Consider the following 19,961-nt stretch of genomic DNA (forward strand, 5'->3'; position numbering starts at 1 on the left):
GAAAACCCTCCAACTGAATAAGTGCAAAGTACAGTAAATGTCTCATTCCATTATATATCCCAAAAATGAGAGCAGTACTCCTAATTTGGGGTTATGCGAATACTTTGTTTCACCCACTGTCCGGAAAGGAGAAATATGTTAGGGCTGCTTAGGAAATGTGCCAAGTGCAATTTTTTGGAATGGGTACTCTGCAACTCTCATGCTACAAAACACCATACAAAATGTGCCCATTTCTGTGCCCGAGAGAGACACAGGTGTTGCATACAGTCATCTGTACATATCAATGATTCCCTTCTGTAATTCGCTTAGCCGATCGGCGGTTTCCAGCCATAAATCACTGGTCAGGACAAGCTAATCAGCTTGTGCTGTGAAATATAAAGACACAAAGAGCAGGACCTTACAGCTTGTGCTGTAGCGAATGACAACACAGCCAAGGTGGCATGTGCATGCCCCTTACCCGAAGCTGCAACTCGTGTATATATATTCATGATCTTGCATAGCCGAGCGAGCCGCCTTGTAGCAGTAAAGCAAGTGGTTGTAAAACCTTTACAACCACTCTTTACTACAGGTAAGCCTATAATAAGGCTCATCTGTAGCTACCCCGGATATCTCCTAAACCTGCACAGTTTAGGAGATATCCCCTGTATCAGCATGTGCTGACGTCATCGGCACATGCGCACTGAAGCAATACCACGTTCGCGGCATTGCTTCAGCTAGTGTGCCGTTACTTGCGGCTCCCACGGGAGTGATGTCATCATAGCTCCAGCCATCACAGAGCCAGAGCATGCGATACCCATAAGTAACTACAGAAGCAATGTCGCCGGCAGGAGCTGTGTACTGGCACCGCTGCGCGGGCTTCGATCTAAGAGGTGTATTACATAATGAGCTAGTATGCCATGCATACAAGCTCATTATGACTTTTTTTTTTGTGGGTTTACAACCACTTTAATACATGCTCTATTTTATGGTGTTTTGAACCCATGTGAATAAGTCCTTGCAGTGTAACAAAGCTAAATATTTTCTTTATAGTTTTGGAAAAATTAAGGCATGTCAGAACTTTTATCTGGTTTTTGTTACGGTCTGAAATTTTTCCCTCAATTCTTCTCTTGAGTATCATTGTGATAAACAGGCTGGTTGTACCGAATATATACATGCATGCATACATCGACTTCAGTACAACCAGCCTGTCAGATTTTTCTTCATCGAATCACTCCCAGAGTAATCATCGTATTCTGCACATGGGGAAGGCTCCTCGCACTCCCTGCCAGCAGTACGCAATAGTACTGATGTTTTGGGGTTGCTTTGCTGCTTCAGGCGCTGGATATCTTGACTGTCTGCATGGTATTACAAAATCTGAAGACTGCCAAAGAATTCTGGGGTCCAATGTAGGGCCCAATGTCAGAAAGTTGGGTCTCCGTCAGAGGCCATGGGTCTTACAGCAGGACAATGACCCAAAGCACACGTCAAAAAACACCATAAAAAGACAAAGCGCTGGAGAGTACAGAATTGGCCAGCAATGAGTCAAGTTCTAAATGCCACAGAGCACCTGTGGAGAAATCTCAAAACAGCAGTTGGCAAAAGGAAAACTTCCAATCAGATACTTGGAGCAGTTGGCGAAAGAAGAGTAGTCCAAAATTCCACTACAGAGGTATAAGAAACTCATAGATGGTTACAAGGAAGCGATTGATATATGATATGATATTTCCAAGGGGTGTGCTACCAAATATTAACCACTAGGTGTCCGCGCATCGGGGAAATTCTGTGTTGCCCGTGTTCCTTGAACACAGCCAATCACAGATCGTATTAAATGGCCTATCACAGCAGTCATTTAGCACTCAATCTGAGTGTCCAATGAGAGATGATCTCATATGTAAACATATGAGATCATCTCTTATTGCCGGCTCGCCTTTCGGAAACCGCATGAGGAGGGAGAGCTTCATGCTGCAGCGTCAGTAAATGTGAAAACAAACAGACAATATAGTGCCACCTGTCACCAGTGTCACGTATAAGTGTCATCTGTCATCAGTGTCACGCACCATCAGTGCCACATCAGTGTCACGTGTCATTAGTGCCACATCACTGTCATCGCCACGTGTCAGTGCCATCTGTCATCAGTATCAGTACGCCACGTATCAGTGCCATCTCAACATCACGTGTCAGTGTCATATATTAGTGCCATCTGTCATCAGTGCCACGTATTAGTGCTACGTGTCATCAGTGCCACGTATTAGTGCTACATATTAGTGCTACGTGTCATCAGCCACATTAGTGCCATCTGTCAGTGTCAGTGCCACCTGTCATTAGGGCCACATCAGTGTCACTGTCCTGGTTCTCCAGGGCCTTCAAAAGTGTAAATGGTAGTCAAAAAGTTAGATGAGAACACCTGACGGTGCTCCCTGCATGTTGGACCTCTCTATGTGGCCAGGCTGTGAAAAAGTCCTACCATGTGGTATTGTAATACTCAGACCCCTTTCACACCACACCGCCCATAGCGTGGACGATAAAACTCCGCTATTTTTACCTTAGGAAAGGCCGCGGCTTCGGCCTAGCTCCGGAGCTGGCGGCCAACTTGGTACATCCGGTGGCGGCGAGCTGACGTCACCCCCAGCGTGTTGTTCAGCCTGTGTCAGCCCAAGTGAAGGAATTCTGGAGGAGTCACGCTGGATGCCTTGCCTGTCCTCATTCAAAACTTTTTATGCAGGTACCACTACATTTATTATGGAGATTTGCGCCAATAGGCATCCCGGGACTTATCACTGCGGTCTATTTGGAGGACCTTTGATCGGTGGTGAGCTTGGCGCAAATCATCAGTGATATGCCGACTGTTTTTATGCTTGTAATAAGCTGCATTTTATTGGGGGGGGGGGGGGGGGGTAGTGTTATACCTTTTATTTAAATAAACAATGTGGCTGTGGGGGGCGGGGATAGTGTTATTTTTTTTTGCTGATCCGAAAATTGATCCGATCCGTGACTCTGATCCGAGGAACGATCCAATCCGTGAGTTTTTTGAGCCGTTGCACCCCTAGTCTGCACCTGCCCCCCCTGCCGGTCCTTTAGAATCCTGTGTATCCTCCCGTGTCCTATGCATGCACCACGTCCATGAGCACGCAGCTACGCCTGCTGGCATTCTCCACCCAGCTGACGTCCCGCCAGCAACACGCCTGTGCTGCGTTCGGCTCCTCCTCCCCCCTCTACCCAGCAGCCTTCCGATAGACCCGCCGAAGAGCGCAGGCGTGGCAAGCCCTCGCCAGGCCGCTTTCCAGCGCTGCCGTGATTGGAGGTTGTGCTCTGCACATGCATGCATCTCCTGGCTTCGGGGTGCCCTTCACTCCATTCGGAGGAGTCGGCCGAGTCACGTGTGGCGGGTCCGGACTGAGACTCCGCCCCACACCACCCCGTCACACCGAGGAGGAGCCGCTGTCACCATGAAGGGGTGAGAAAAATGGAAACTCTACATGATTTGCAGGTGTGAAATGGACGACACATTTTGCGCTAAATGCAAAAGTGGTGTAACATTCTCTTGCTTCTGCTGTGTGACGAGACACCGAGCTAACAGGTAGAGAGAGTCTTTCGTAAATTCATTGAGTGCACTGCTAGTGATATGGCATCATAGCAGAACTTACTGAGCTATAACGAGGGCAAATTGTCGGTGCCTGCTTAGCGTGTGCCTCTGGGACTGAAGTTTCCGAGGTACAGTATTCAAAGATTATGACGGCATATACAGTTTCCGGGAAAACGTTGTCGCATAAGTGTGGGCAACATGGTCAGGTGACCAAAAGAAACAAAAAAAAGGACATTGCGCAGGATTGTGACCTGGAATAAAAAAAATAAAAAATAAAAACCTGCTGCAAAAGTGACTGCAGAGCTCAATTTCAGTCTTCCAAAGCCCATGTCCACAAAAACTCTGAAGGGAAGGCCGTAAGCAAAACAGTCATGAGCGAGTTGCCATTGCCAAACCACTAGTGACCGATAGTAATGCTCAGAAAAGAGAAGAGAGTGGTACAACATCCATAAATCATGCCCTATCGATCAATGGAAGACTGTAATATGGTCTGATGTTTTGAGCTGCACACTGTTCCCCACCATTGGATGTGTTTACCTGTGGCAAACACCATCCCAAGCTTACAAACAGGACTGTCTTGTGAGAATGGTAAAGCATGCTGGCAAGGCAACTATGGTTTGGGAAGCCATATCTTGGTCTTCTACAGGCCCCATCATCACCTTGAAAGGTAGAGTCATTGCCAGTGACGATATACAAATTTTGGCTGACCATGTGCATCCCAGTGCAGGCATTGTTACTCAAAGACAGCGCCATTTACCAAAAGCATAATGCTCAAATTCACGCAGCTGGCATTGTCAAACTGTGGTTTGATGAGCATGCAGAATAAGTCTCAGACCTTTCTGGGCAGCCATTGGACCTTAATATCATGGAGCCACTATGGTTAATTTTGGAGAACAAGTTTCCAGCCAGTTTTCCTCCTCCAGCATCTCTGCGAGAACTGGACCTTTTTTTTTTTGCATGAAGACTAGTATCAGATTCCATTATCCAAGACTTATATTTGTCAATTCCCAGGAAAATTCAGGGCGTCTTGGATGCCCAAGACAGTCCAAACCAGATTACTAAACACTTTTGTTCTTTTAACAGGCATTTCGATCATTTTTGTCCAACCCCTGTAGTTTCCCTTCTATAAGAATGAACAATGAGAAAAGCAGATACCTGCTTGCAAACCGAAAACACCTTAAAAGAAGTTGCAATGGTACAAGCACCACACTGGAGGTTATTATAGAACTCCTGTAAGATCGTGTCTATGGATCGCTATAGAACATCAGTGTGGAAGGGCAAATATACTCCAAATATAGTTGTCCACAGCAGAGATGGAGGTGCGCTTCTGTGAATGCAAACTTTAACAGCTTCTTAGGAACTGAGACGGAACACAAAAGTTGCCAGCGTTGGAGGCTTGATACCAAAAGTCCTGCTCTTTCGATTTTCTGATTACTAAAACTAAGATTTCACTGCACAAAAAAAAAAAAAAAAAAGACAGAGGGGAATGTTAGAAATAAAAGCAGAGAGCCTGGATGAGCCCGGCAGCAAATCCTCAGAAGACAGACTGGATGTATAACTAGTGTGTGTAAAGGCATTAAATATTAACAGGTACAGCTCTCTAGGGAGTGCAAGGAGAGAGCGTACGCTGCACCCTGCAGGCTCCCAATACTTCCTGCTTCCCTTCACCTTGAGCAGCAGATCATCTGCTCTGTAACATACATCAAACCAGACAGCAGACATGTGTACACATGAACACTCTCCCTCTCTTCTCCCCAAATCAAATAGCTCCAGAGCAGCACCTACGCTTACACATGAATTTATAAAGGTGTAAAGGGCCAACTCCTTCTGCGTAATTATAGAAGTTTAAAAGATCTAGCCCTTCCAAACATCACCTTGAAAGTAATTATCCCCCACATCTTGTTTTATCAATAGGTAAGGAATAGAAACCCAAGGTTTAATCCTCCCCCCTCTACCTAGATCTTTCTTAAAATAAAATTTGTCATTTTACATTTTTTTGTTGGTTTCTGCCAAGGCTCCTTAATTTACTGCTGGGAGTGAATATGTATATACAGTATAAATCATACTCCCTGCCTGGTACATATGATAATATTGGACGAATGGTCATCTGTTTTTGTTTGCATGCTAGTTTCATACCGAAAACAAATAGGTTACTAAAGTTATGACAGACACAATCCGTGATGTATTTTTCGTTTCTGAGCATAGTCTGTCTTGGTCACTCGATTTTTTTACAGATGAAAAATCATTTGTTCTACTATTGTACAAGAAATTTTTCATACTTGTCCCATATGATAATTAATTTTGGATGAAATTTCGTGATCAGCTCTCGAAAGCTGAGCACTTCAGATTATTGGAAGGTCGCTTCAAAAACATTTTGTCAGATTCTCATTGCGTGTACTACACATAACTAAAAAAAAAAAAAAAAAAACCCACAACTCATCAAAACTATACATTTGAACTGTAAAAAGGTACAGTCCCAACACAACACTTCAGTTCTGTTGTAATCCACTACTCCACTCCAGATCCTGCACTGACTTTTGTCTTCATTGGATTTGAATTGTGCACCCCCTAGTGGCCTTACGGGGCTGTACAAACTGTGCGAATGTGCTCACCCCTGCTCCAGCCAAGCTCAGTAGCGGCAATTCTAGGCCATCCCTAGCCGAGATCAAATGCCCAGCTTGTCCTGCAAATGGCAGGATGGAGGAGGATGGAGGAGGATCGAAGAGCCAGTGGTTTTTCTGAACAGGTCCTCCAACAGCTCCATGTGTAATGAGAGGATGTGAACCATTTAAAATAGGAGGAGCATGGCACTATTCACAGGATATGGAATTGCATAGAATAATTTTTTTCAGACCTTCGTTTTATAGGTTTGTTTTTAAAACTGTACAAATAAATTATTATTTTTTTTTTTGCAAATACCCACATAATACACAAAGATTTCCAGGACTAAGGCCCGGTTCACACTAGTGTGATGTAAGAATCCTGGAAATCCAGTGCGGGTTCCCGCAACGCACACGCACGGTTCAGGCTGAGATCTGCAAATCGATACATGAGATGTCTGGGATCACACTAGTGTGAACCGGGCCTTAGGGTTTGAAAAAAAAAAAAAAAAAAAAAAAAACTTGACTGGAGAGGCATTAATGCACTTGCATCAAAAACAACTGAATACGGTCTGTGATACTTTTTTTTATATCTGCACTAACCTTTCAATGCTCAGGGCAAGCTTTCAGGGTGCTCTCGGTCCCAGCTTGGACGCAGAAGGCGAAAAAAAAAAGCATATCACCTGTACTTCTTAGTCAAAGTCAAACATGTTCTCGATTGCAAATTTGACTTGAGGTACTGAATTCTGTCCTTTAACCACTTCCTGACCTTAGGATGTACCCACACCTCCTCGGGTTTCAGTGGTTATACTGAGGTCATGACTGCAGCTAAGACCCTGGTATTTATTTTTTACAGCCACTGATGCTGAATAACGTAGAAGTGATCCAAGCAGCTATAAAGTGACTGGATTGCGTTTACATGCGGCGAAAAGAGATCCACCCCCACCGGTGGAATGGGAAAGACCAAGACTGAAACCATACCTTAGAAAAGTGTTTCTCAACTCCAGTCCTCAAGGTGCCCCAACAGGTCAGGTTTTCAGGATTTCCTCAGATGAAATGGCTGTGACAATTACTAAGGCAGTGAAACTGATCAAATCACCTGTGCAAAATAATGGAAAGTCTGAAAACATGACCTGTTGGGACACCTCGAGGACTGGAGTTGAGAAACACTGCCTTAGAGATGGAGTAATGGAAGTTCATCTATCATCTCCATGATCTATAAAACCAGAAGCAGCAAGCGTTGTCACTTTTGTTTTTTGTTCACAAATTATTAGCTTATAACAGCATCTGATTAAACTGAAATCAGTTTTAAGTCCAGAGAAGCGATCAGGGGTCTAATAGACCCAAGATCTCATTATAAAGAAAACATACAGGGGATGTTGTTCATCCCTTGGGATAGCAGTAAAGTTGATAAAAATAAAGATAAGGTGGAAAAAATATATGTATTTAAAAAAAAAAAAATTTTTTTTTTAAAGTCACCCTCCTCCCTCCCCGATGCTCACATGCAAAGGCGAACCCATGCGTTGCATATGTACATGGTGATCGTAGTACGCATGTGAGGTATCGCTGCAAACATCTTAGCATGAGCAATAATTCTAGCAGCACCAGACCTTTGCTGTGTAACTCTAAATGGGTAAACGCCTTTAAAGTGTCCCCTATGGAGATTTTTTATGGTTTGTCACCATTCCACAGGCGTATGAAATTTTGAAGCGTAACATGTCGGGTATCTATTCACTCAGTGTAACATCATCTTTTACATTTTCCAAAACAATGGGCATTATATATTGTTGGTGTGCACAAAAATTTATGAAAGTATATTTTTTCCCCAAAATTGCCATACAAATACTGCATCGTAAAAAAAAAAAAAAAAAAAAAAAAACACATCCACCATTTTATTCTCCAAGGGCTCTGCTTTTTATATATAATGTTTGGGCGTTTTATGTAATTTTCTAGCAAAAAATGCTGATTTTTCACATGTATGTGAGAAGTTCCAGAATTGGCTTGGGCAGCTAGTGGTTAACGGAAATCTGTTGTGAAGCAAACCTTAAGGAAGCAGTCATGTCCCAAATCACAGGCTGCATACCAGGTCCAAGGCAATGAACACTGCCAGAGTCAGTAATGCAGCATATAATTTAGAGAATAGATGACCATCATAGTTTTCTCACACAGTTGTCTTGCTTTGTGAAATGTTCCCTACAAGCACTGCAAGTGTGTATGCTTTATTTCCTCACCATTTGTAAATAGCCATCTTAGAGACACAACCAGATTAATGCCAAGACAAATGATGTCTTTAGTCTGTTTCAAGAGTAGTTACTTAATAGTAATCACCTTTCAGTTTATTATGAAATATTAATTTTAAAACAGAAGTATCTTTTTTTTTTATCCAGCACTCAAACTACTACTTGTGTATGAAGGCATACTTGCAGATCTGTGTTACCTTTTGCATTAGCCATATGCCACCTTGCTAATCTGTAATTCAGTATTAGTTGAGGTGATGAAGGTGGTACTACACCCATCACAGTCATCACAGAGAAATTATGTAATCAATCCCCCTATATTAAGCTTTCTGTAAGACCCCCCCCCTCCCCCCCAGAAACTGAGGGTGTTATAAGCAAGTTATTTCTGTACCCAAACCTCGTCGTCTCCTGCCTTTTTTTTCCATGGTACTTGGTTTCAAACAATGCAGCTGTCAACAAATGAAAAAGGGAGAACACTTTTGCCCCCCTCCATTTTCTAAGGATGTGGAACCACCCTAGGCACGCCATTTCACATTAGGTAATGGTATTGGTAATTGGAATTGGTATCTTACCTTCCTAGCAACATGCCAAACCATCCCAAAAGCCTGGAAACAGTCATCCTTAAACTTTCTGGAGGTGAAGCAGCAGATCATGGGTACTACGATTCATGGAAAACTCATCTCTTTATTGAACGGCACTTGAAATTCTTGAAAATTTGAACCCTTTGGTTGGACTACAATTGTAACCAAAACAGATTATTGTCTGCTCTCTTTGACAAGAAAACGTGCCTGTGCTTTGGTGACACCCAGCCAGGCTCTCAATTATTCCCCTTCTCCCTAAATACTCTTTCATTCCTGCTTTCTCCTGTGCTTCTCTTTTCTCTCAGATCCCTCTGCCTACACTCTTTCCCCTTGCTGCTATCCAGCCATTAGCTTTTCAACCTCAGTACCTCTACATTTTATATGGAGAGTTCCCCTTTCCTTCCCTTATTTCCATTTCCCATCTCTCCCTAGGTCTCTTGTTATATCCACTCCATCTCTGGGATTAGTAACCCAACCCCCTATTTTGAAAATCGCACTGCTGCAAGAGCCTCTTTCACAACCATATTACAATGTGATCTTATTAATATCTTCTCTTTAACTCCCACTTTTTTCCTACATTGGGAACTAATACATTTGAGTGTTTTGCCAGCTGGCGATCGCCTCATACTATTTTTCTCTGTAAATAAAAAAGTTCTTCCCTTTTTCTTCCCTCCAATTTTTGAAACATAGCATTTAAAATAAAATATACACGGCTTAAGCTGATCTCCGTGTTTAATGTCCCTATGATAGTCCATTCTGTTTGTACCTCTGAAATGTTCTTGTTAACTTGCACTATGTACAACCTTTAGGACCCCTTTCACACGGACAGTACGATCTGCTCCGGCTGTCAGTTTTTCAGGCAGACTCAATCGAACCATCCACTGCTCTCTATGGAGAGGCGAATGTCAAAGCACATGTGTCTGTTCACCCTCCAACATATGATTCTGTATGCTAAAGAGAGAAAAATGGGGATCTGTTACCCATGCATCTGGCGGATCGGATAACAGTGAGATTGAAACAGACAGGCAGTCCGTTTCAATCCGACAGCGATATGTGTCTGGTGATGCAGAGCACACTAGTTTGAACTTGCAGTTTGTGTTTGTATCAAAAAAGAAAAAAAACCTTTAACTTTGCATTGTTTGCTGTAGGTAATCATGCCTTTTAATTTAAACACCACATATGCGGACATACATCATACAGACCAGCATCCCTCCAATACCTTGTAAACTCTACGCCAATTCTTCTTATTGTCCTTCAGCATCCTTGTCCACAACATGTTCATCAGCTCTGGGAATTGCTCGTACATGAACGTTGCCCTGGAAGGAAAATCAGAGGCTGTAATTCTGCTGCACTTATCCACACAACCTCTAGATGGCAGCAGAGAACTTACTAAAGAGCTGCATACTTGCTCAATCATGAAACAAACTTTTTTTTTTTTACAAGTTGTATTTATGTTACATATGCAATCAGCTAAAGCCTGGTTCACATTAGTGCCATGAGTTTTGAATGTGATTTGAGATGTGATTATGCAGTGCAGGTGGTGTGCGTTTTCTCTGCGAGTGCTTTGCGGCTGTCATGTGATTTTAGTGCTGTGCGTTTTTGGACGCAATTTTACTACTGCTGCTACTACTACCCTGGATATTGCATCAAAAACACCTATACACGCATTTGAATACCTTGCCATTTACATCTATGGGCCACAAAACCATACTGCATCATGCCAAAGTAGCACAGGACCCTTCCCTGATCTAGCATTGCAGTCGTGCTGCATTGATATAAACAGCCACCAATGAGAACATTGCCATTTCCATGCGATACTGTGTGACTCAAATCGCATCAGAAATCGCACTAGTGTGAAAGGTCCTAACGAGGCACATGCAGTCAGTCACGGTCATGTGGCCTGTAAAAAGATAAAAATCAGCACGTTCTTGTGTGCTAAAAGATGATGCAGTTACCAGTATTTTTCCTTTATTTTACACAGCCTCTACAAAATGACAATATTGATAAAAAGATTTAAGACGCACAAAGTAAATCTGTGTCCAGGATATAGAAAAGCAATTATTTGCGTGTGCTTAAAGCCAAATACCATATATAAAAAAGGTACACATTATTGTAGTTCTGTAATCATCAGGAAATCATTACTTTTTTTTTATAAATGCAAGCAGTATAGTTTAAATCCCTCACTTTGACTTGGTATCAGCCTCTTGTAATGTCTGTACAGCAGAGATCAGAGGGGGAGGGAGAGGCAAGTCAAGAGGCATGCTGATAGGGGGATAGGGCAAAGTGACAGATGTGCTCTGTGTGGTGCTTCGCCTTTAAATGTCCAGTCAGAGAGTAGAGATGGGGAGAGTAGAAGCCAGTTTTACAATCACAGCCCACATGTCAAATCCTTCTCTGCCCTTCCTTTGATAGTCAAGTGCCACTACTCTCTCCATACATCAGAAATTAGGGGTAAAGATGAAGAAAAGGGCCTAGCTGTTTACTTAGACAAGGGGAAGAGAGGAATAAGATGGCATCACCAAGTACACATGTAAGCATGAGAATGGAAACTTCCCTTTAAAGGATTCATCCAGTGAAATGGCCACTGGAAACCTTGTGTCTTTACTTCTACTGTGGCTCACAAGAGTGCAATTCATTCTGCACTCCTGTCACCCATTTTCAGCTGGCTGAAGCTCACTGTTGGCCGACGTCACAGAGCCGCTCCAGGCTGGGGAAAGATCACGTCCGTATGGTCAGGATTCACCCAGACATTCAGCCAGCACACAGTTCAGCCTCTCAGCGAGCCGCTAAGAGCCTAAGGCCTCTTTCACACTACCGATACGTTCAGGTCCGCCTTTCAGTTTTTCAGGCAAACCTGAATGGATGCTCCATAGAGGTCTATGGAGAGTCTGTCAGCGGTGACATGTCCGCTGATATCCGGCCCGCTCCGATCCGAAAAAGTGTGACGGAGGAAAAACCTACTTTTCCATCCGTCCTCGGATCGAGTGACAATGGACTCTGCGGTCCGTCATCATCCAATTTCCCATAGGGGAGAGCGGCGCTCTGACAGGTCCGTCCCTGCACAGTGTGCAGAGACAGACCTGTCATCTTCCTGCTCAGCGGGGATCGATGGAGCGAGCCCCGCTGAGCAAGCGGACCATCACTGATCCACCCCATGTGAAAGGGCCCTAAACCATATGCTCACACCCCCTCTACAACCCAGCGCTCCAGTGAGCTGAGCACCGAGCGATTAGTGGTCTTTGATCGCTCAGTTCTCAGCCTTCAGAGCCAGCGGGGGACTGATGCTGCATCCACCTAGGCAACTATGATGCCATAAAAACCCTAAACTTCACCTTTAAATATATTTACACCAGTAGATTCGTTAGATATTGTAATGTTAACTACACAGCAATTCCTAGGCACAGACACTATCACAACTGTCTCTTTATTGTCACATCCCAGCAGTAATTGAACAACTGGTTGACATACAGATTTGAGTCATACTATTCCAAAGCCCAGAAATACTGGATGGCTACATCTGCTTGATTGATCTCATTTTTACTCGCTTACATAAGCTGAATAACAATTTCTCTCTCTCTTATTAAAGGCATTCTCAAATTTATTTTACATGTGATTATTGAAACGAAACCTGACGTTTCTGGTTCAAGAGTACTGTTTCTCAACTTTACTTTGTGCATGAGCACTATTGCTGACTGATAACATCTAAATGCTACATCTTAGATTACCATTCTACCAGTCCAATAGTTATAACTAGTTCTGGCATACCTATACAAAATATATAATAAAAGGTGACTGTCAAATTACATCAACAGCTGGTATATCTGCTAAGGCATCGATCGCCTGTATAAAACAAAACCTTGACCCTAGTTTCAACTCCTTTAAAGTGTTTTTTTTTTTTTTTTACCAGGCAGAGCAAAGCAATAGATTCACTTTAACACTCACCTACCCACTATTACAACATTTGCTTGCTCCCCCACAGCTCCGTTTGGCTGATGCGAGTAGGAGAAGCCACCCAGCACCAATCAAAAGCTAAAGCTTACACAGGCCTATGGCCTCTCCCCATGGTGCATCGCTGATGCTTGATGATTGGTTCAGCCCTGTATGTTGAATTACATGCTGTGCAATACCCAGAAGTTTTTTTTTTTGCTTCCAGCAGCCAGAAAATAAAGCTGACAGCACAGTGACTAAGTGACTAGCAATTCCACCTAGAAGCACTAGGGCCGTTGGTTCAAATTCCAACCATGGCACTACATGCTTAGAGTTTGTAGGTCCTCCCCGTGCCTGCGTAGGTTTCCTCTGGGTACTCTCGTTTCCTCCCACACTCCAAAGACATGCTTGTAGGTTATTTGGCTCCTGTCTAAATTGGCCCTAATATGTGTATGTATGAATGTGAGTTAGGTACCTTAGATTGTAAGCTCCTTGCGGGCAGAGACTGATGTAAATATATCGCACTGCGTAAATTAATGGTGCTATACAAGTACCTGTAAAAAATAATGTGGGATGGGAGGAGCTTGCAAGAAAAAGTATGTTGCAGGGATGAGCTCAGGCGTGTAAAGATTTTAGTCTGAACACAACTGAGCAAACCCACCAGAAAGATGTCACTGGACAAAGCCAATTAAATAAGTGGCCAGGGCATTCACCACCCGCAACTGCACATTTACATGTTTGTGCAGCAACAGCTTTCTTCTGGGCTTGCTCAGGTGGGTTCAGGACAAGGATCCAAAATATGCCTGAGCTCATCCCTACTGAAGAGTAAACCTCTTACTCCCCAGGTAACCTGCTGTTTTGCATAAACAAAGTACAGGTATGGTTTAAGGCTTAATCCCAAAAACAAAAATGTAACATACAGTGCCATATGAAAAGTATTCACCACCTTTGGGGGGGCATTCCCTGTTTTGTAGCATTATAATCTAGAATTAAAATAGATTTTTGGGGCTTTGTACCATGAATAATATACACAACATGGCTACAACTTTAAAGGCCCTTTGTGACACAAACTCAAATACAAAACTTAAAAGGGAAATTTTGAGTGTGCATATGTAACCCCCCCCCCCCCCCCCAAAAAAAAATAAAAAAAAATAAATCAATACTTTGCAAAGCCACCATTTGTTGTAATTAGAGCCGCAGGTCTCTTGGGGTATGTCTCAATTAGCTTAGCCACTGGGAATTCTGTCCATTCTTGAAAGCACAACTGCTCCAGCTACTTCAAGCTAAAGGAGTTGGTGTACAGCAGGGATATACAATTAGTGCACCACCAGCTGATACAAAACTACAAGTCCCATCATGCCTCTGGGTGTCATGCTCGAGGCTGTCAGAATCTATGCCTCATGGGACTTGTAGTTCTTTTATTTATTTTTCTTTTACAAAATTATACATTTTTGATGTTTTTGTTGCATCTCTGAATAATGCCCTTCTTGCTCAGTCTGAAATTTTTGGTAGGTAACCTTCTCTTGTCTGGATTGTAGTGGTGGTATATTCTTTACATTTTGTTCCACACGCTGCTCCATGGGATTTTCAAAGTTTGTGATTTTTCTATAACCAAATACGGATCGATTCTTCTCCGCAACGTCTCTACAGGTCTCTGATCTACTTGGAGAGTTCCTTTGTCTTCATGTTGCTTCATACGTTATATTGCAGACTCATGGGTCCTTTAGAACGGGTGTATTGTATTTATATTGGCATGTGACAGATCAGTGCTAGATGGTTACCTTACATAATTATAATCTTATATAGGGGTTTCATAGCAAAGGGGGAGAATATGAATTTCTTCATCCTTGTTTATGTCACAATCAAAAATATTTTCAAAGTCATTAGCATGTTGTATATATCGCATTGTGCAAGGTCCCCCAAAAATTTATTTCAATTCCAGATTGTAATGTAAGGAAAGGGGTTTGGAAGACGGAAGGTTTATATTTCATGCATGTATGCATGAAGATAAAAAGCCTTCTCTGTGCAACAGCCACCCCAGAACCCCTAATACTTACCTGAGCGCTCTCTCTATCCAGTGACGTACCACGATTGGCTGAGACACAACAGTGGCGCCATTGGCTCCTACTGCTCTCAAAATCAGTTAGCCAATCAGAAAAGAGAGGGGGTGGAGCCAAACCGCAGCTCAGTGTCTGAATGGACACACGGAGCTGCAGCTCAGCTTGGGTGCTCCCATAGCAAGCTGCTTGCTGAGGGGGCACTCAACAGGAGGGAGTGGCCATGAGCACTGAAGAGGAGGATCTGGGCTGCTCTGTGTAAATCCACTGCAACAGAATAGGCAAGTATAACCTATTTGCTTTTTTTTTTTTTATATAAAAAAAAAAAAAACAAGACTACAATTATTTTAAACCTTAAAGTGGTTCTAAGGGCTCAAGTTTTTTTTACTTTCATTCTATGCATGAAGACAAAAAACCTTCTGTGTGCAGCAGCATCACCCCCCCCCCCCCCCCCAATACTTACCTGAGCCTCATCTCAATCTAGCAATGTGCACAACAGCCACGGCTCTCTGGGGACACTCACTCCTCATTGCCATTGGCTCCTTCTGTCAATTCCAGCCAGTAAGCCAATCAGGAAAAGGGGTGGGTGAAGCCGACCAGTGGCACTATGTGTGAATGGACAGGCAGAGCAGCAGCTCGGGAACGAGCCTGTTTTGGTGCCCGCAGAGCAAGCTACTTTGCTCTAGGAGCACTTAGAAGGAAAGAGGGGCCAGGAGCACCAGTGGGGGAGCCGAGAAGAGGAGGATTGGGGCTGCTCTGTGCAAAACCATTGCACAGAGCAGGTAAGTATGACAGGTTTGTGAAAAAAAAAAAAAAAAAAAAAAAAAAAAAACAAGGATTTTAATATCAGTTTGAAAGGTTCTTTAAAAAAACAAAAGATATTATATTTACCTGCTTCGTGCAACGGTTTAGCACAAAGCAGCCCTGAGCCTCTTATGGGGTCTACCGCTGCCACTTCTGGCTCCTCCTCTTTGGCAAGTGCCCCCGTAGGAATCAGTTTCCCAGTGGGGCACTTGTGTAGCCTTCCTATCGAGCTGCCTTGTTTGCATACACTGACAAAAAGGGCAGCTTGGCCTTCCACCAGCTCCCTCGTCACAGAATATGATTGATAGCAGCAGGAGTCAATGGCTTCTGCTGCCATCAATCAGTGCAGTGAGGCAGGATCGTGTCAGTCAGGAGAGCCGCTTCTCTCATACACATTGCTGAATTGGGATCAGGGGAGTGAGGGGGGACACAGAATGCATTAAGGGGAGAAAAAAAAAAGTGGGTGTAAAGTCACTTGTGTAAAAAACATGTAATCCCCCCTCGCGACCTGTTGGCGCTGTCCCTAGATATGAGTACTGCAGTGGGAGGGGCTGCGTTTACCCGCTGACATCAGCTGGGAGGTGCAGAGGAGAGCGCTGGCAAGTCACGCGAGTGCCAGGTTGTGCTGTAAAGAAGGTATTTTACATGTTTTTACAAGAGTAGTAATTACGGCTATAGCGGCGAGAAGGGAGGGGAGAGGATGAGCTGGCTGACACCGACTGAGCTGATAGGCAGGGAGAGAGCAGCGGGATGACGGATGCACGTAAATGGACCATGGTATCATGGGCTCAGCAGGGGGAAGTCAGGACCAGGCAGGATCAACCAGGTACTGTAGACTATACAAAAAAGGGGCAATTGAAAAAGCAAAAGCACTATGGTACAGCTTTGTACCATAAACAGAAGCATAATTTTTTGTTTTTGTGGTAACAATCACTTTAAGGCTTTACAACCACTTTAAACGTGGTGGCTGCATTCGTTTTTCTTTTTTTGTTTTTTTTTTCACTTGGTGATCTGGCTAGTAGGTCTCCACTCTGGATGGAGGAGCAAATCGAGACCTTTGGATAGCAGCATTGTCAAGCTGGTAAGAGGGTAGGAGCTAGGTTGGGTTAACATTTGCTGCAGCCGCAACGCACAGCAGGGGATCCAGACTGTCCTTGTTCACCGATTCAGGTGCGAATCAAGTTCGAATTTCTGCCTGAATTCTCATCTGATTTAGAGCCAAAGATGCACAGGACCCTTTCCAAATGCGGGCCGTGAGCACTCGAGGTGTGTGAACTGGCTCTATTGAGAGCTGGTCACACTTCTGTCATGGGAATTGGATACGGATGGAAAAACCCGCATACAATTCGGATAAGTGTGAACCCAACCTTAGGTGCAGTTTTAACTGAACATGCTCTACACAGAAAAATGCACAGAAATTAACCATGACTGGCCACTTCTGGCAGAATCAAAGCATCCTGATTATTCAGCTAGGAACAATCCACTTGCAGCTTGGAGTAACCATAAAAAAAGGGTGGACAAATTAAAGCACTATGCTCTGCCAAAAGCTACAGCTAAGCTGGAATTTGGCAAGTTCCTGCCACCCTCTTTGGACTGGTAAATTCAAAATGATGGAGTCACATTTCGCCAGGAAATATTATTCAATGTTTTTCCAAAAACAAATCATGGCAGAGTGAGTAATAAGACATATGGAATAGTGTCTGCCTGGCTGCTGTACCGACAACAGTAGACCATAAGCCCCATCTCATGCCACCCTTACATTTGTGTAGAAGCGTTGTCCAGCAGAGGGCACTAGTCAAAGAGGTGGCCACTCTAGGCCAGTAAAATATCTAGTTAATTCCAAATTACGTTTAAGAACGCAATACTTTTAGGAGAAACATAGGAATGCTGCTAAAATAACTCCTGAAGCTGATTGGTAAGCCAGCAAAGATTCTTTTCTAGGGCAATCAACTTCCCACAGTTTTAAAATACAAAGCCCACCTTTTTCAAAAACTTAACAATCCAACATCAATTAAAAATATGCAATTGTTACATTTTTGCACTGAAGCCCGGAGAGCACTGCAACTGTGATCTGTTTGTTTCATGGGCAATGCCCAAGGCTCTGCATTGTTTGTATCCCACCCTTAGGTCAATTTGGAAGTATGGACTTTCAGTTATGGACCATGGACTACAGATGCAGTTTGAGGGTAGGGAGTTGTGAATTTAAAACTAGGTTTCAGGTCACACTCTAAATATGTGTGCATCATGAAACATGTCACAAAATTGAACTAAACATTTATGTTCATATATTTTTAACCAGAAAATACATTACATACATTTTATACTTAATCTATAGTATTATCTAAGACCTTCTTGATAATTAAAAGGTAAGGCCTCAGGCTATGCCACGACACAATATAGCTTGATTTTCTTGGGCAAGTGTTTATTTCTCTGCAAACCGATGAACAGTTAGAGTCCATTCACACAGGGGCAACACGACTTGTAGGCGACTTGAGTCAGGCAACTTGGACACGACTTGAGTTAAGATCACAGCGCGACTTGGGACAACTTCAAAACGACTTGTGATGACTTCAAGCGCGACTTGGGACGACTTACAAGTCGCCCCAGGCCAGGCGACTTTTGCCATGGCCAAGCAGAGAATGAGCTCAAGGGGGAACTCCACGGCAAATTTCTGAAAAAAAATTGGCGTGGGTTCCCCCTCCGAGAGCATACCAGGCCCTTAGGTCTGGTATGGATTCCAAGGGGAACCCCCTACGCCGAAAAAACGGCGTGGGGGTCCCCCCCAGATCCACACCAGACCCTTATCCGAGCACGCTACCCGGCCGGCCAGGAAAGGGGGTGGGGACGAGCGGGCGGCCCCCAACCCTCCTGAGCCGTACCAGGCCGCGTGCCCTCAACATGGGGGGGTGCCTTGGGGGAGGGAGGGCGTGCGCCCCCCCACCCCAAAGCACCTTGTCCCCATGTCGATGAGGACAAGGGCCTCTTCCCGACAACCCTGGCCGTTGGTTGTCGGGGTCTGCGGGCGGGGGGCTTATCGGAATCCGGGAGCCCCCTTTAATAAGGGGGCCCCCGGATACCGGCCCCCCACCCTATGTGAATGAGTATGGGGTACAATGTACCCCTACCCATTCACCTGTGAAATAAAGTACAAAAAAAAAACACAACACAGGGAAAAAATATTTTATTGCACAGCTCCGGGGGTCTTCCGTCTTCGGGGGTCTTCTCGTCGGACTCCTCCGCTATCTTCTTGTAGCTCTTTTGCTAGCGGAGGAGTCCGGCTTTCTTCCTCCCCGCCGCTGGCCTCTTCTCCCGACTTCGGGGGTCTTGTCCCCCTCTTCGGTTCTTCTGCCGGGCCACCGCGCCTTCTTATAGCTCTTTTAGAGGCGGTGGCCCGGTCTTCTGTCGCCGCCGCCGCCTTCCGTTCTTCTCCTTCTTCTTCTCCTGGAGATGTTGACTCGACGAGCTCTCCGGCCACAATGCCAGGGACGCGCTCCGCTGCCACTTATATAGGGACAATGGGGCGGTGTCACATGGGTTGATGTCACATGGGTTGGTCACATGGGTTGATGTCACATGGTGACCCCGCCCCCTTACCATGTGACATCAACCCATGTGACCAACCCATGTGACACCGCCCCATTGTCCCTATATAAGTGGCAGCGGAGCGCGTCCCTGGCATTGTGGCCGGAGAGCTCGTCGAGTCAACATCTCCAGGAGAAGAACGGAAGGCGGCGACAGAAGACCGGGCCACCGCCTGTAAAAGAGCTATAAGAAGGCGCGGTGGCCCGGCAGAAGAACCGAAGAGGGGGACAAGACCCCCGAAGTCGGGAGAAGAGGCCGGCGGCGGGGAGGAAGAAAGCCGGACTCCTCCGCTAGCAAAAGAGCTACAAGAAGATAGCGGAGGAGTCCGACGAGAAGACCCCCGAAGACGGAAGTCCCCCGGAGCTGTGCAATAAAATATTTTTTCCCTGTGTTGTGTTTTTTTTTGTACTTTATTTCACAGGTGAATGGGTAGGGGTACATTGTACCCCATACTCATTCACATAGGGTGGGGGGCCGGTATCCGGGGGCCCCCTTATTAAAGGGGGCTCCCGGATTCCGATAAGCCCCCCGCCCGCAGACCCCGACAACCAACGGCCAGGGTTGTCGGGAAGAGGCCCTTGTCCTCATCGACATGGGGACAAGGTGCTTTG

The 19,961-nt window shown here is 44.6% G+C and overlaps 1 protein-coding gene across 1 annotated transcript in view; it reads right to left on the bottom strand.

Moving 5' to 3' along the window:
- CLINT1 (clathrin interactor 1) overlaps positions 1-19,961 on the bottom strand; it is a 131,231-nt gene that overhangs the window by 42,494 nt on the left and 68,776 nt on the right. The window contains exon 3 of the mRNA XM_077468413.1: positions 10,200-10,296. Coding sequence (XP_077324539.1) covers positions 10,200-10,296 — 97 coding nt within the window. The remainder of the gene's footprint in view (positions 1-10,199; positions 10,297-19,961) is intronic.

The sequence above is a fragment of the Lithobates pipiens genome, unplaced genomic scaffold (genome assembly GCF_037356315.1).
Source record: "Lithobates pipiens isolate NorthernLeopardFrog02 unplaced genomic scaffold, aLitPip1_a1.2 Scaffold_8, whole genome shotgun sequence".
Classification (NCBI taxonomy): domain Eukaryota; kingdom Metazoa; phylum Chordata; class Amphibia; order Anura; family Ranidae; genus Lithobates; species Lithobates pipiens.